The sequence below is a fragment of the Stylophora pistillata genome, chromosome 11, assembly GCF_964205215.1.
Source record: "Stylophora pistillata chromosome 11, jaStyPist1.2, whole genome shotgun sequence".
NCBI lineage: Eukaryota > Metazoa > Cnidaria > Anthozoa > Scleractinia > Pocilloporidae > Stylophora > Stylophora pistillata.
The window spans coordinates 814447-826591 of record NC_142529.1 but is presented as its reverse complement, the minus strand read 5'-3'; the positions used below and the strand labels follow the sequence as shown (position 1 = coordinate 826591).

The following is a 12145-nucleotide window of genomic DNA, read 5'->3' as shown; positions in this document are numbered from 1 at the left end:
CGTACTGGTTTACCTCTGCCTTTGCATTGGCAAAGGTTACTATAGTAATGATGTTTGATGCAAGAGTAAATGAAACCTTTGGACATAGTTAATAGAGGGGACTGGTTATGAAGGCCGGCATACACCAGAGAGCTAGGTTATTGTTCGAGTTTATCGAAGCCAACCAAGCGTGACCGTGCACACACACATTCAAGATGGCTGGGAGCTAGAAGACTTGTGTACGTGGTTTGATCTGTTTCTAAAGCGTCATGATGTAGTTCTGTCCACCGGGGCAGTTTATTTAAGTATCTAAACTCGAAATTACAATGCCGAGCGACAACTGTGCCATGTTTGGTTGCGGTACATGTCGTAGAACGAAAGGAACCGGCATATTTAAGTTGCCCTCGCTGCGAAATGCCGAGTATGAAAAATGGCGCGCAGAGTGACTAAATCAGCTGACCAAAACAAGAATTATCGACAAAGATTTCCAAAGTAAAATCGATAAAGGAAATGTATTTACATGTGAGAAGCATTTCGATCCAAAGGATATCGAAACGTGTAAGTACTCGAGTAATTTTTGTACTTTCAATTCTGTTCGGCCAGCTCACAAACCTACACGCTTACTGCAGTACCAACAGCAGTTGTCGTGCTTATTCTTATTAATATCGCTTTTCTTTTTTAACTGGTCAACCAGCATCAATAGTCGAAACGAAAACATTAAATTCTATTTACAATATTTTTTGTGACTATCATTATTGAGTCTATGATTGAAGTTGTCATGTATTTGCCATTGTTTATGTGCTGATTTTCACAAGTTTAATTCTCGTAATAAATTCCTATTTCGCTATTTACAATTTACTGATTACTTTTTACTGTTTTTGAGCAGGACATTGTTTCCAAAAATAGAAGCAATTGATTAAAAAATTCCACTTTTGGAGAGTGAGTGCACCTAATCCATGAAACATTTATTAACAGTTACAAAATATCAATCAAATGGTACCAGGAGAAGATCAAGAGATAACTCTTAGTCCAATGACTATATTTGATGGATGATTTTTGTGCTCACTCTATTGTATTAGCTAAACTATACTTGTTACCATTTCAATTAGCTGAAAGTAATTATAAACCGTGACAAGTATTTATTTGATTCCAGAGAGATGAGGAACATGGGTTTCATGCATACAGTCAGTAACAGCTTTTAAATGTAATGATAAAATGGTAATTTTGTATAACATCAATAACATTGTTTCTTGGGAAAAGTATAAGCCAGGTAACTTTTAATGCTCATTAAAATCCTCTGAGTCAATCAATATGATTTTAGCAATATGGTGAAAAGTCATTAAAATTTATATTGGACTAGGACTGCCTGTCATTTTCAGATTCTTTACAAGCTCTGCTTATTTCCTTACGTAGCGCTTTGGATTTCAACTGCTTTGCTTGTACCTTATGCTTCTGTATGATATCCCTTGCGAAAGAAAAGGAGCGGACTCTTACATACAGTTGAATGATGTTATGTAGTACATCTTTGGCAACAGTGCTTTCTGCTGTAAGTTCAGCATCAGACAAAATTTAATGATATGCAGAGACTACATCTATGTCATGGGTAGATCTTGATATAATGTCAGTACAATCAAGCTTTCTTATGTCAGCCTTTGAAGTTATATCCCTAAAATAGAGCTCAGCTCTTTCAAAAATTGTTTGGGTATTCTTTGTTATTGTCCATAAGCCTCCACGATTTAAAGATGAAGTTTAATGGCCTCTGGCTATCTGGAACAGCCTGGTCATCTGACTTTCCAGCCTTAAGAATTGCTTGCTCAATTTCTGGTGATTTTTTACTATTTGCCAGTTTGTTATGAAGTTTATGTAGAACATATCCTCCTATGTACTGTAGTCCAGCTTCTTCTTCAGCTGAGAGTTTAGTTAATGGCACACAAGTACAAATACTAGAGTCTTTGGCTTTCTCCTTGCTGCTAGCCAATATAAAATCTGCCACTTTGGTAGATAGCAATGTCGCTGCATCCCCAGACAACCCCTCAAAATAAATTACTGCATTTGAGACTACTGCAGAGTAGAAGGAAGTATAGAATCGTTCCGCGTTGCCAGACTTGACCAAGCGACCATACATGTTTGATTTCGCTTATACCTCCATTTGCTGGATTTGTGTGGTAGGTATTTATTTCCTCTCTAATCGAACTTGGATACGATTTCTTTCCAACTATTTTGGCTTTTGCTTTGTGGATGATTTCACAATAAATCTCGAAGGTGAATTACTCTGTTTCCCTTGGCTTTTCGGACGAATCTGCACCATTTTGGTCTTTGTGCTTCGCTGTTGTTTTCTCTCGCTTTTTAAACTGATGAGGAAGGCTATAATACTTGCATCGTCAGCAGCTTCTGTAAAGTATTCATCTAGCTCTTCTTCTTCTTCGTCTAAAATGTCTAAAATGGCATCAAAATCGTCTCCGAAAATAAAATGTTCGCTACTATCCGCAATGTTGCCTTGTAGTGCAAATCAAGGATGTGCACGTTCGCGTGACGTCACAGTACATTTCAACCTCAGTAGCTGAACAATAGGCCGGCCCTTTCATGTATGCCGGCCTTCATAACCAGTCCCCTCTGTTAACTATGCTTTGGATTGTAAATCTGAGCTCAAAGTTTGAATTGTGAACATCTAATCGGGCCAGCGACAAAAAGATTAATTTGAGCCGTTACAAACCACTTTTAATCTCTGATGTCAAATCAACAAAGAATTTATTTTGCCAAAATTCAATTGCGTTCACAAGAACACAATATCTTACCGCAAATGTGTGAACATCTTAAAGTAGCTGGATAAAAGAAATCACCGGGTCAGAGGATAATTTTACCAACAACATATAGCTCAAAAGAAATCTCAAAATTGGAACATTTTGTCTTTCGAGCTGCCAAAGAAACCTTTTCCCACAGCCCACAGCTTGTTGTAACAAACTACCTAGTGTTTGTAAGTTAAACATAAGACTGAAAATAAGGTTTGTTCCCTTGTCATAAATACAGATTTTCTTATCCTGTTTTTACAATACATGAGAGGTAATTTGGAAGCTTTCATCAGATTTGCACCAATGATATAACAGAGTTACGGATGGAACCTTACCGAGCTCGATTTAAGATCTCATAGCAAAACTAGACAATTCCATAAAAGGCTTCTCAACTTCATTTTTATCTACATGTTTCTACATTTGTACCAAAAATCAGTACAAAATGATAAAATTTGTATCTAGTTCCTAATAATTTACAAGAATGTATCTAAGAAAATGTGAATTGATAACTTTTTGCTATTAAATATGTACGGTACAAACAAATCAAATCAAGCTATCTGTCCATTCAAACCAGGTTTTCAGTGTTTCAACGATCCTCACAGTAAACTGGTGAAGTAAAATTTGAATACCAGTTTCTTTCAAACACAGCTTGCAGCTGTGCACGCACAGTGCTGCCAGTTTCTGTTTCATTGATGACATAACCGATGCCACCAGTGTACAGAAAATAATCCGCTGACCAGTTAGATGTGCCAATATACGCAACACTCTCAGTGACCATGTATTTGTTGTGGTTCACCCGGGCGAAAGGGATCTCTTTCGTGTAAGGCGGTACAGAGTATAGTCTCTATTGAAGGAATACATATATAAAAAGAATGTCAACCTCTTCTCACATGGGCATGCAACTTATTTTTTAATAGTTATCTCAGCAGACTCAAAGCAAACTTTAAGGTAACTGCAATTCCCCTGAACACTCCCAAAACTTGTGATTGCTTAACAGGCATCATGGAAAGACCAGTTAGTACATGCACTGTGACTGGTCAGTTTAGCAGGTCGTATTTCACCACATGGCCCACTTAAATAAAAGTTTGTTTAAACTGAAATAATTCCCCTCTATCTTAGGCAAGACATATAATGAATATCTTATTCATCTTGTTTTCTTGGTTCACACTGTGAGTTGAGGAACCTCATTTTTCTCACTCAGATTTGTGGTCTGTGCTTTGCGCTTGGGCCATAAATTAAAGTGGAAGAAACCTAGTCCATAACTTACGGTGCAGACCGAGAAAACAACCTTATCAGTGGTATGTACTTGAGGAGTTCACTGCAACCCAACATCTTACCCAGCAATTTCTTATAGAACTTTGAGAGGTAGGTAACAGAAATATCCTAAAAACGAGGGAAAAAATTAAGTTTTACGTGGTACTGTTCTTACCACTTGGACATAAGCTCCATTAGCATAGTTCAAAGCAGCCAGGGATTGAAGGTAGTTCTTCATATCAGAACGCGTGTGATTCCACAAGCTGGCCATAAGTAGCACATGTACTTTACGATCAAATGCTGCACGTCTTAGAGCGTCATCTATATCTGGCCAATAACTAATGAAGAAAGAATGTTCAAAGTCAACAATTTTGATAGAATCTTTCTTTCTTAATTAGCTCTAGAGTTGTTATCATTTGAATTCTTAAGTCACTACTAAAAAAGAGAACCATGTATCTTGTTTCTTTAATAGCAAAACCACTTAATGTTGGTTTTTGATGCTTTCAAGATATTTTTATTGACTGACCATCACTCATAAATTTGATCAGCAGAGATTTGCTGAAGCCATAGTTAGTTTAGTGGGCCATGTTATATGCCTATGCAGAAGCAAAGGCATATAAAAAACCAGGAAAGATTTATTGCTACTCGGTGTTTCAGAATCATCACAACTCCATCATCTAGAGACTAGCTAACTAGCATGCAACTAAGGAAAGGTACAAGATAAGCATAACTTACAACAAACAGCCTAAACAAACCTTGGCACGGATGAAATCTGATTGCACGTTCAGTGTTGGTTTACGCATGCGAATGTATAAAATTTCTTTAACGAGGCAATCAATTTGCCGCTACACTTCATGATGATTTGAAATTGCTCATTGAGACGTTCAGGCATTTCACAATTGTGTTGGAGGTTATAATGTTTGTAAATCGAAGATGACTTTCTAGTGTGCCCTTCTGTGCGCTCGTGTAAGTGACCACGTGTATAGCCCACATACCCTGCATCGCACAGGTTACATTTAAATTCATAGACGAGACATTGTTGGTTGACAATAGGGGGTTTAATCTCATGTCGCTTAAGTTGTTGCTCGAGCTTAGGGCTTACAAATACTGGTTAGACAGTGACGTTCAATTTGAAACTTAGATTGTTCAGTCGTTGTTTAACATAATTAGCTGAAGACAGGTCCTTGAAGGGTAACACTACACTCACAGTCTTCGACGGTACATCAGGTGATGGACAGGGGTCTTGAGATGAAATCCTTCTCTCAACAAACCGCTTGATTGTAGTTTCAACCAGATTCCATCCGCGCCAAGGTGTTTGTTTAGGCCGTTTATTGTAATTCACGCTTCTCTTGTACCTTTCCTTAGTTGCATGCTAGTTAACTAGTCTCTTGATAACGGAGTCATGATGATTCCGAAACATTGTGCAACAATAAATCTTTCCTGGTTTTTTTATATGTCACTTATAACGAAAAGAATAAGCTCAGAAGTTTTTTACATTAATGTTGTATAGAAATTAATGCATGAATAACTTAGTCAACAACTATTCACCAGTGTTAGTGACCAGTGGTAGGTTTAACTGAGTAAAAGTGACTGAACATCCTAGTCCTGGGAACAAGAGCTCAATGCAACATTGCAAACACGGAACAAAGAGGCAACAAAGATGAACTCACGTTCTTTGAGGTGTATACAAAGTTGTTGGAAAATAATCCATCACAGAAACATAAACAAACTTTGTTGCACTGTCAATAACTCGTAAGATGGCTGACAAATCGTCAGTACGCCCAGGTGGACAAAACTTTGGTGGAGAAGAAGACAAAAATACAGAGGATGCAATGGATCCATTAAACTTAATTTGAGCAGGAGAATCTGTAAAAAAAATAAAAAAAGGTGTGTGGAATTATTAAAACTGAACAGCGTTCCATTCTCTCCAATAAAGTCAAACCATATTGCCACTTCTACTCTTGTAAAGAAGCTAACCAGCAATTACCCTGTCAACCTTAAGAATCTCTAACATCTAACCCGAGGAACTTACCCCTTCAAGCTTTAATATATGTCAAATATCACATCAGCAGCCTTATTTCAAGGGGATATTGTGGTATCCAGAGATTAGAATCTAATAATTGTAAATGAATAAAGGCTGATAGTTTCTAAAGAAACTGTTTGGGGCTGTGTCGGTGGGGGTAACAAAATAATTTGAATATCATCAAAGTTGAAATGGTAAATTGGCCTCCGTTACGATTATAAAAGCTGATGTTTCGAGTGTTAGCCCTTTGTCAGAGCGAATGAAAGCAAAACGTCAGCTTTTATAATCGTAATGGTGGCCAATTTACCATTTCACCTTTGTTGATATATTCTAATAATTGTAAAGCTGTCTGAAATCATAGTGCTGGTGTTAAAAAGAGCACTAGTCTTTTAAAGTTGCTTTGGCCTACCAAACCCTGGTACTGTTAATGGACTGGGCCCTCACCAGCATTGATGGCTGTTTGGTACTTTTTAGGCCAGGGATCTGGGATCTTTGATTCTTTGGCTAGGTCCCAATATACCTCAAATATTTTGCTAATATCATTTGCCATGAGGCTGCAGTTGTAGGTAATAAGTCCAAGCTCTTGTACCTATGCATTCAAAGAATTGAAGCATTCAAGCTTTGAGTCAAGAACAGTGAAACGACATTAACATTGAAATATGACAAATTTTAAGCAAGGGGTGAGGTGGGTTGGGGATAGTGGTGGATAAGGGGGATGGAAGGGAAAGGGGATGGTACATATTGTAATTAAAGATGTGGAAATCTTTGCAATAAAAAAAAAAATAACCTCTTCTCACTTACCCTGTGAGTAAATAAGGGCTTCCCCAGAATCATTGTAATAAACTTGAAAGGAAAAATTCCGTGTAACCATTCTGACTCAGATTGAAAATTAAAAGTATGGACTGAGCCCTACCTGTGTGAGTGCTCTCCAGTCCTGATTTGCACTGCCAACATAAAAATGTTTACCATCAACGAGCCACATCTTAGTGTGCAAAATCCCACTGCCAACCAGACGTGATATGTCTAGCGACCGTACATCTGCAAGCCCTTTCTCTGAAAGGATGTTTGTGTCTATCTGAGGGAAAGCTTTAGTTGGAGGTGTCTGTACAATTCTGATTTTAACACCTTGCAGGCAAAACAAGAGGTAGAATAAATAACAAGATATCAGTAGACCCATTACAACAAACAAGAATCAAGTGCTATGCCAAGTGTCCAGCACCAAAGGTGCAGGTAAGGGCTACTCCCATTACATTTAGCCTAAGCTGAGATAACATGCTCCATGCTTCCCCATACACATGAAGTCTGAAGAAGATCTGTCGAAAAACCAGTGATGGGAATTCAGGAAGAAGGGAACATTGTCCCTTGGGTTTCAGACTTATCTTCAGTCCATTACACCCCATGCTTGTTCCCACATCTGTAAGTGTGTAAATGAAAGCAGAGGTAATGCTCATTGAGTTATAAATTTGTAGGGTTTGGCCTTTTCCCTAAAACAGGTTGTAGATAATGTCTCTCAAGAATTTTATCAATTTTGAAAGTCTCAAGCAGCCCCTTCACCTACCCCTAACCCCTCAACACCTCCCCTCTTGGGTGACACTATGCTCCATATAATACTACCTTTCCCTCCCGCCTCCACCAAGACTCCCTCTTAGCACTTAGGTGGGTGGTCTTCTTAAAATATTACGCATATGTTACCTCTTTCGCATTCGATAACATGTACTTTTTGTTCACACAAGTGCCTCTACCTGCTTTAGCAACATCTTGTACCTTCTTAAACACATTCTCTCCTTGTTCGGTACTGTAATCTGAGGTATTTGTATCGCTTCCTTGTAATGTCCAATAAAACGATGCTATGTCGATCCGCTCCTCTGCGATGTCTAGAAGATTCATCCAGCCATCATAGATGCTTGGATTCCGAACCGATCCTGCGGAGAACGTGACATTTTCAGGAATGCTTTCCACTAAAGTTATCGTGCAATTGCTGGTGAATGGTGCAGTTGCTTGTTGAGTTTTTGCGTCTGAGTTCTTGATTATGAGCTCTATCCCAACCACAAGAAAGATAATGAAAATTCCCATGACAATAACGAATGCAACCAAAAGTTTTCTTGTTCGTTCCGTTAACGCTATCGGCAGACGAACTTGTTTCGATTGCGCCATAGACACCTCTGTCTCCTCCTTCATTAGCAAATACGAATGGTCTCCTTTAGCCATTTGGTCATTAATTAAATCTGGGACATAGTTAATGAGTGAATAATAAACTATGAAGTATCACCTGGAGTGAGTATCTCTATCTCGAGGTGTACCTCTTGAGCTTTGTGACCAGGCCACATGTCTGATCCATATTCTAAGATGGCGGTGCAGCGTAAGTTTATAGACAAGGGCCTTCTGAAGAACGTCATTCGACACACTGATGCTCATAACAAGGTAAGGATATGATATGCTGATGTGACTTAACTCAGGTGAAAGCTATGTTTGAAACGAGTTTTAAAAAGTAAAACAGCTGTGGTCAAGTTATGTGTTCGTCTTTATCGAGATGTGGTACTGATATGGAAACTCCACAAGTTTTTGTGTCTTGTTGTAGCAAGTCCACTGTCTCTTTTTTTTTCAGTTATTGGTTAAGATTATATTCTTTCCATGATTATATTAGTCAAGGGAAAATACTAGTTTTTACTCTGTATAAGCTTTAGGATTATGTATTTCGTTTATCATCCAGTTTTACTGGTAATCTTTCTCTCTTTTACTTTGTATTATAAATTCGAAGCTATTTCTTATTTGTTTATCATTAAGATTCAAGAGGAGAGTGAAATGTGGAAGCAGTATGAACTGATTAACAGTAAAAACAAGACGAGCAATGCTCCACTGTCAAATGACTCCAGAAGGTATGAACTGATCACAGGCTTGCAATTGTAAAGTGTCCTCACATGGCATTGTGTTTACATCCCTTCAGCTCCCAAGAGTGGCTAGTATAGAATTTCTCCTTACACTATCAATACAATACCAAGCAAACAAGTGATGAGAATTTGAAAAAATATCAAATAGATGGTTAGTATTAGATCCAATTCCAAATTCTCCAAACTCACATATTAGCAGATACTAAAGAGAACTACTAGAAAGATCTTGTGTGTGAAAGGAATGTACAGCTACAAGTCATGCTAGATTGATGAAAAATATATGTAAGACGGGATGAAATGAGCTTAGAACAGTATAGAGAGAAACTTTCAATTCTTTATTTTGTTTTATTTTATGGAACTCCAGTGAAAATGGAAGGTTTGGTATTAGAAGATCGTCTTTGTCAACATATTTTTCTAAGTCACTTCTTTTCTTCTCCTCTTCTTCCCCTTTCGCACTACTCTACTGCTACTATTTTTCGGCTTTTTTTTATGGAATGCTTAGAATAAGAGAGCAAGATTTTTATTATTGTTCTGTCCCAAGGTACATAGGAAAAATGAGATGTGATGATGAAGATGGTGCTCCACCACCCAGAAGTAGCTATTGGACACAACAACTCTTTGATTTTGAAGCAAGTGATTCTCAAAGGTTTGTTTGCTTGAAGTTCATCAGGTTGATGCTGAAATGTGTACCTCTGTAACCCTTTGTACCCTAACATCAGTATGCATTTTCTCCATACTATTCTCTATACATTCCTTGAGGTGCTGAAAAGACAAAATTTGTTTAACAATCAAGAGCTTCTTTAGTTTATGATCTTGTCCTTTATTCGTGTGACATTATTGTGATGTTATTAATCAACTACTTTTACTTCTTTTGTCTGAATTATTCCTTATAGGTGCATTATACACTTTGTTTTGTTAGTGTTAAAATAAGATAAAATCTTCTCATTGACAATTTTGTATGTTCTTGTTGGTAATGTAATGGATAAAGTGTTGAAAATATAAGACCAACTTTTGTGTAATCCACTTTTAAAATATGAAATATTAACTCAAAGGTGTATGAGTTTGTTTTGTTTGGAATTTTTTTAAAAAAAATTTCTCTTTAATTATGGTATTATATTTTATTTTTAGATGGGGACATGAGGGTTACAGAGAACTCTATCCAGACGAGTTTGAGAATGGAGATAAAAGGAAAAAAGGTCAAAATTTTGACCGAAAGAAAAGAAAAGAAGAAAAGTATGATATTATGGTTTGTTTTTTTTTTTTTTATTGAGGAAGCAAGTTAAAGGAAGTATTATTTAAAAAAAAAATTATTTACAGATGGGGGCATAGTGGTTTTAAAGAACTCTATCCAGAGGATGTGAATGAAGAACTCTTTCGAGAGAAAGATGAAATATCTACAATAAAGAAGAGGAAAAAGAGAAAAAGGTACAGTGAAAGGCCTTAGTTGTAGTATGTTAATTTAATGAAATGCTTTGCATCGCTGAATGGGTTTAATGTAATTTCAAAAATGCCAATATGATTACCTCCCTGGGAGTATGTTGTTTTTTTTGTTGAGTTAAATTATTTACTGAACTTTTACTGTGAGTGATGAAGCTTGGGTTTGTACAGTAGGGGAGAGGGCAAGGGCTAGGACTGAGACAAGGACTGAGGTTGGAGCAGAGCCTGGGGCAGAGGCTGGGAGTCTGGTTGCCGTCATGATATGATTGAAAGAGAAAAGCTTTTTTATTGCAGAATTGACTCAAAGAGCAAAAAACACAAGAAGGAAAAGAGAAAAAAGAAAGAAAGTGACTTGGATTCAGAAATATCAAATGAAGAAAGTGAAGATAATGATGAATTGCAAAGGAAACGACAAAGGACTAGTAACGCCAGAAGCCATGAACACAGTTTGAGAGAGAAACAGCAAAAATATGATAAAAAGAAGAGAAAACGACCATCAGATGAAGAAGATTTGGGGAAAAGTTCAAGGAAAGAGATAAGAGAACAGAATAAAAAAGTACATCACAAGCACAGGTCAAAAGCGGCAAGAAAAGGGAAACACGAAAGAGACAGATATAGAGAAAACAGCACTGAAAGTGACTCTGATGAGTCGAGATCACACAGAAGGGGAAAATATGAACGAAAAATACACAAGAAAAGAGTTGAAAAAAACCAGGAAACAAAGAAGAATGAGGGATCATTTTGATTGCATTGGGGAAAGAATGTGAACCAAGCAATTATCTTGTCATAATGAATAAGAAAAACAAAATGAGTAAGGATTGCATGACAATGTTGCTTGACCAATCGACGACAAGCGTTTCAAGAGGAAGAATCACTCGCGTCACGTATGATTGTTTTTTTGAAAGGAAAATATATCTTCCGACCAATTTTATTTTTTTTTTATTTGGATCTGCACGTATTGTCTTTCAAGAAACGTGTCTTTACATAATAAACGAAAACTTTTTCGGTTTCAGTCTTGTTCGATTATCGAGTCTTCTTTTTTTTTTACTGTACTTCCGTTTCATGTTTCATGTCGTATCTTTAACTCCGGTAGCATGGCGAGGCACGAATGAAAACTACTGTACGTGGTTTTAACTTCCTCGAGGTTTCGGACCTGTGTATGTGTTGTCACGTTTGTACGCTGCTCCCGGGGTGATAAGTAGCCACAGGCCCTTAAAAATAATTCGTTGAATATCAGTTCTGTTTTTAATGCTATAAAGAGAGAAACAAGAAAAGCTCTTTGCTTAGGGATTCCAAAAAATTGCAATTTAAGCAAATCCACCCCACTGATTTCTTTATGGGCTATCCTCTTTTAACTATTCTTTTAAGTAGATTTCAGTCTCTTATATAACATTTTAATATAAATATTTGAGAGATGTTATATAACGTTGCTATTAATTATCATGGCTATCAAAACTACAGTGCGGGAGTTTATATCACTTATCTATATATTACTTGCCAAAAAAAAAAGAAAAAGGGGGGGGGGGTGTTAAGTATGCTCGTATCGTGGTACTAAGACTACTTGATCCCACACCCAGTTCTCGCGCAAATTCTGGGGAAAATGGGAACTAATTGACCACCAGCCAAAAATATATTGCATTTTAATTACCATATCCGCAAGAAGCTAAGAGATACGATGACGTACAGTAGTACAGGAATCTAACAGAAAACGGATATGGTCACCGGTAAAGTCGATGTTAAATGTAATGGTTTTAGACATATGACCAAAGGAAGCT

General features: G+C 37.2%; 2 protein-coding genes and 2 pseudogenes across 2 annotated transcripts; 1 reads left to right on the top strand and 3 right to left on the bottom strand.

Moving 5' to 3' along the window:
- Positions 1-739: 739 nt before the first annotated feature.
- LOC148719591 (uncharacterized) lies at positions 740-2577 on the bottom strand (annotated as a pseudogene).
- Positions 2578-2710: 133 nt separating this feature from the next.
- Positions 2711-8253, bottom strand: LOC111323905 (5'-3' exonuclease PLD3). Its single transcript, XM_022927352.2, has 6 exons — positions 7788-8253; positions 6959-7170; positions 6490-6634; positions 5693-5888; positions 4198-4360; positions 2711-3612 (listed from the first exon to the last, which is right to left on the bottom strand). The coding sequence occupies exons 1-6, from the start codon at positions 8251-8253 to the stop codon at positions 3355-3357; spliced, it is 1440 nt and encodes a 479-aa protein (XP_022783087.2). The 3' UTR covers positions 2711-3354.
- On the bottom strand, positions 4378-5620 carry LOC148719590 (uncharacterized; annotated as a pseudogene).
- An 87-nt stretch (positions 8254-8340) lies between the features above and the next one.
- On the top strand, positions 8341-11382 carry LOC111323907 (uncharacterized). The gene is made up of 6 exons (XM_022927353.2): positions 8341-8466; positions 8830-8921; positions 9475-9579; positions 10062-10166; positions 10251-10358; positions 10665-11382. The coding sequence occupies exons 1-6, from the start codon at positions 8371-8373 to the stop codon at positions 11113-11115; spliced, it is 957 nt and encodes a 318-aa protein (XP_022783088.2). The 5' UTR covers positions 8341-8370; the 3' UTR covers positions 11116-11382.
- Positions 11383-12145: the final 763 nt, after the last annotated feature.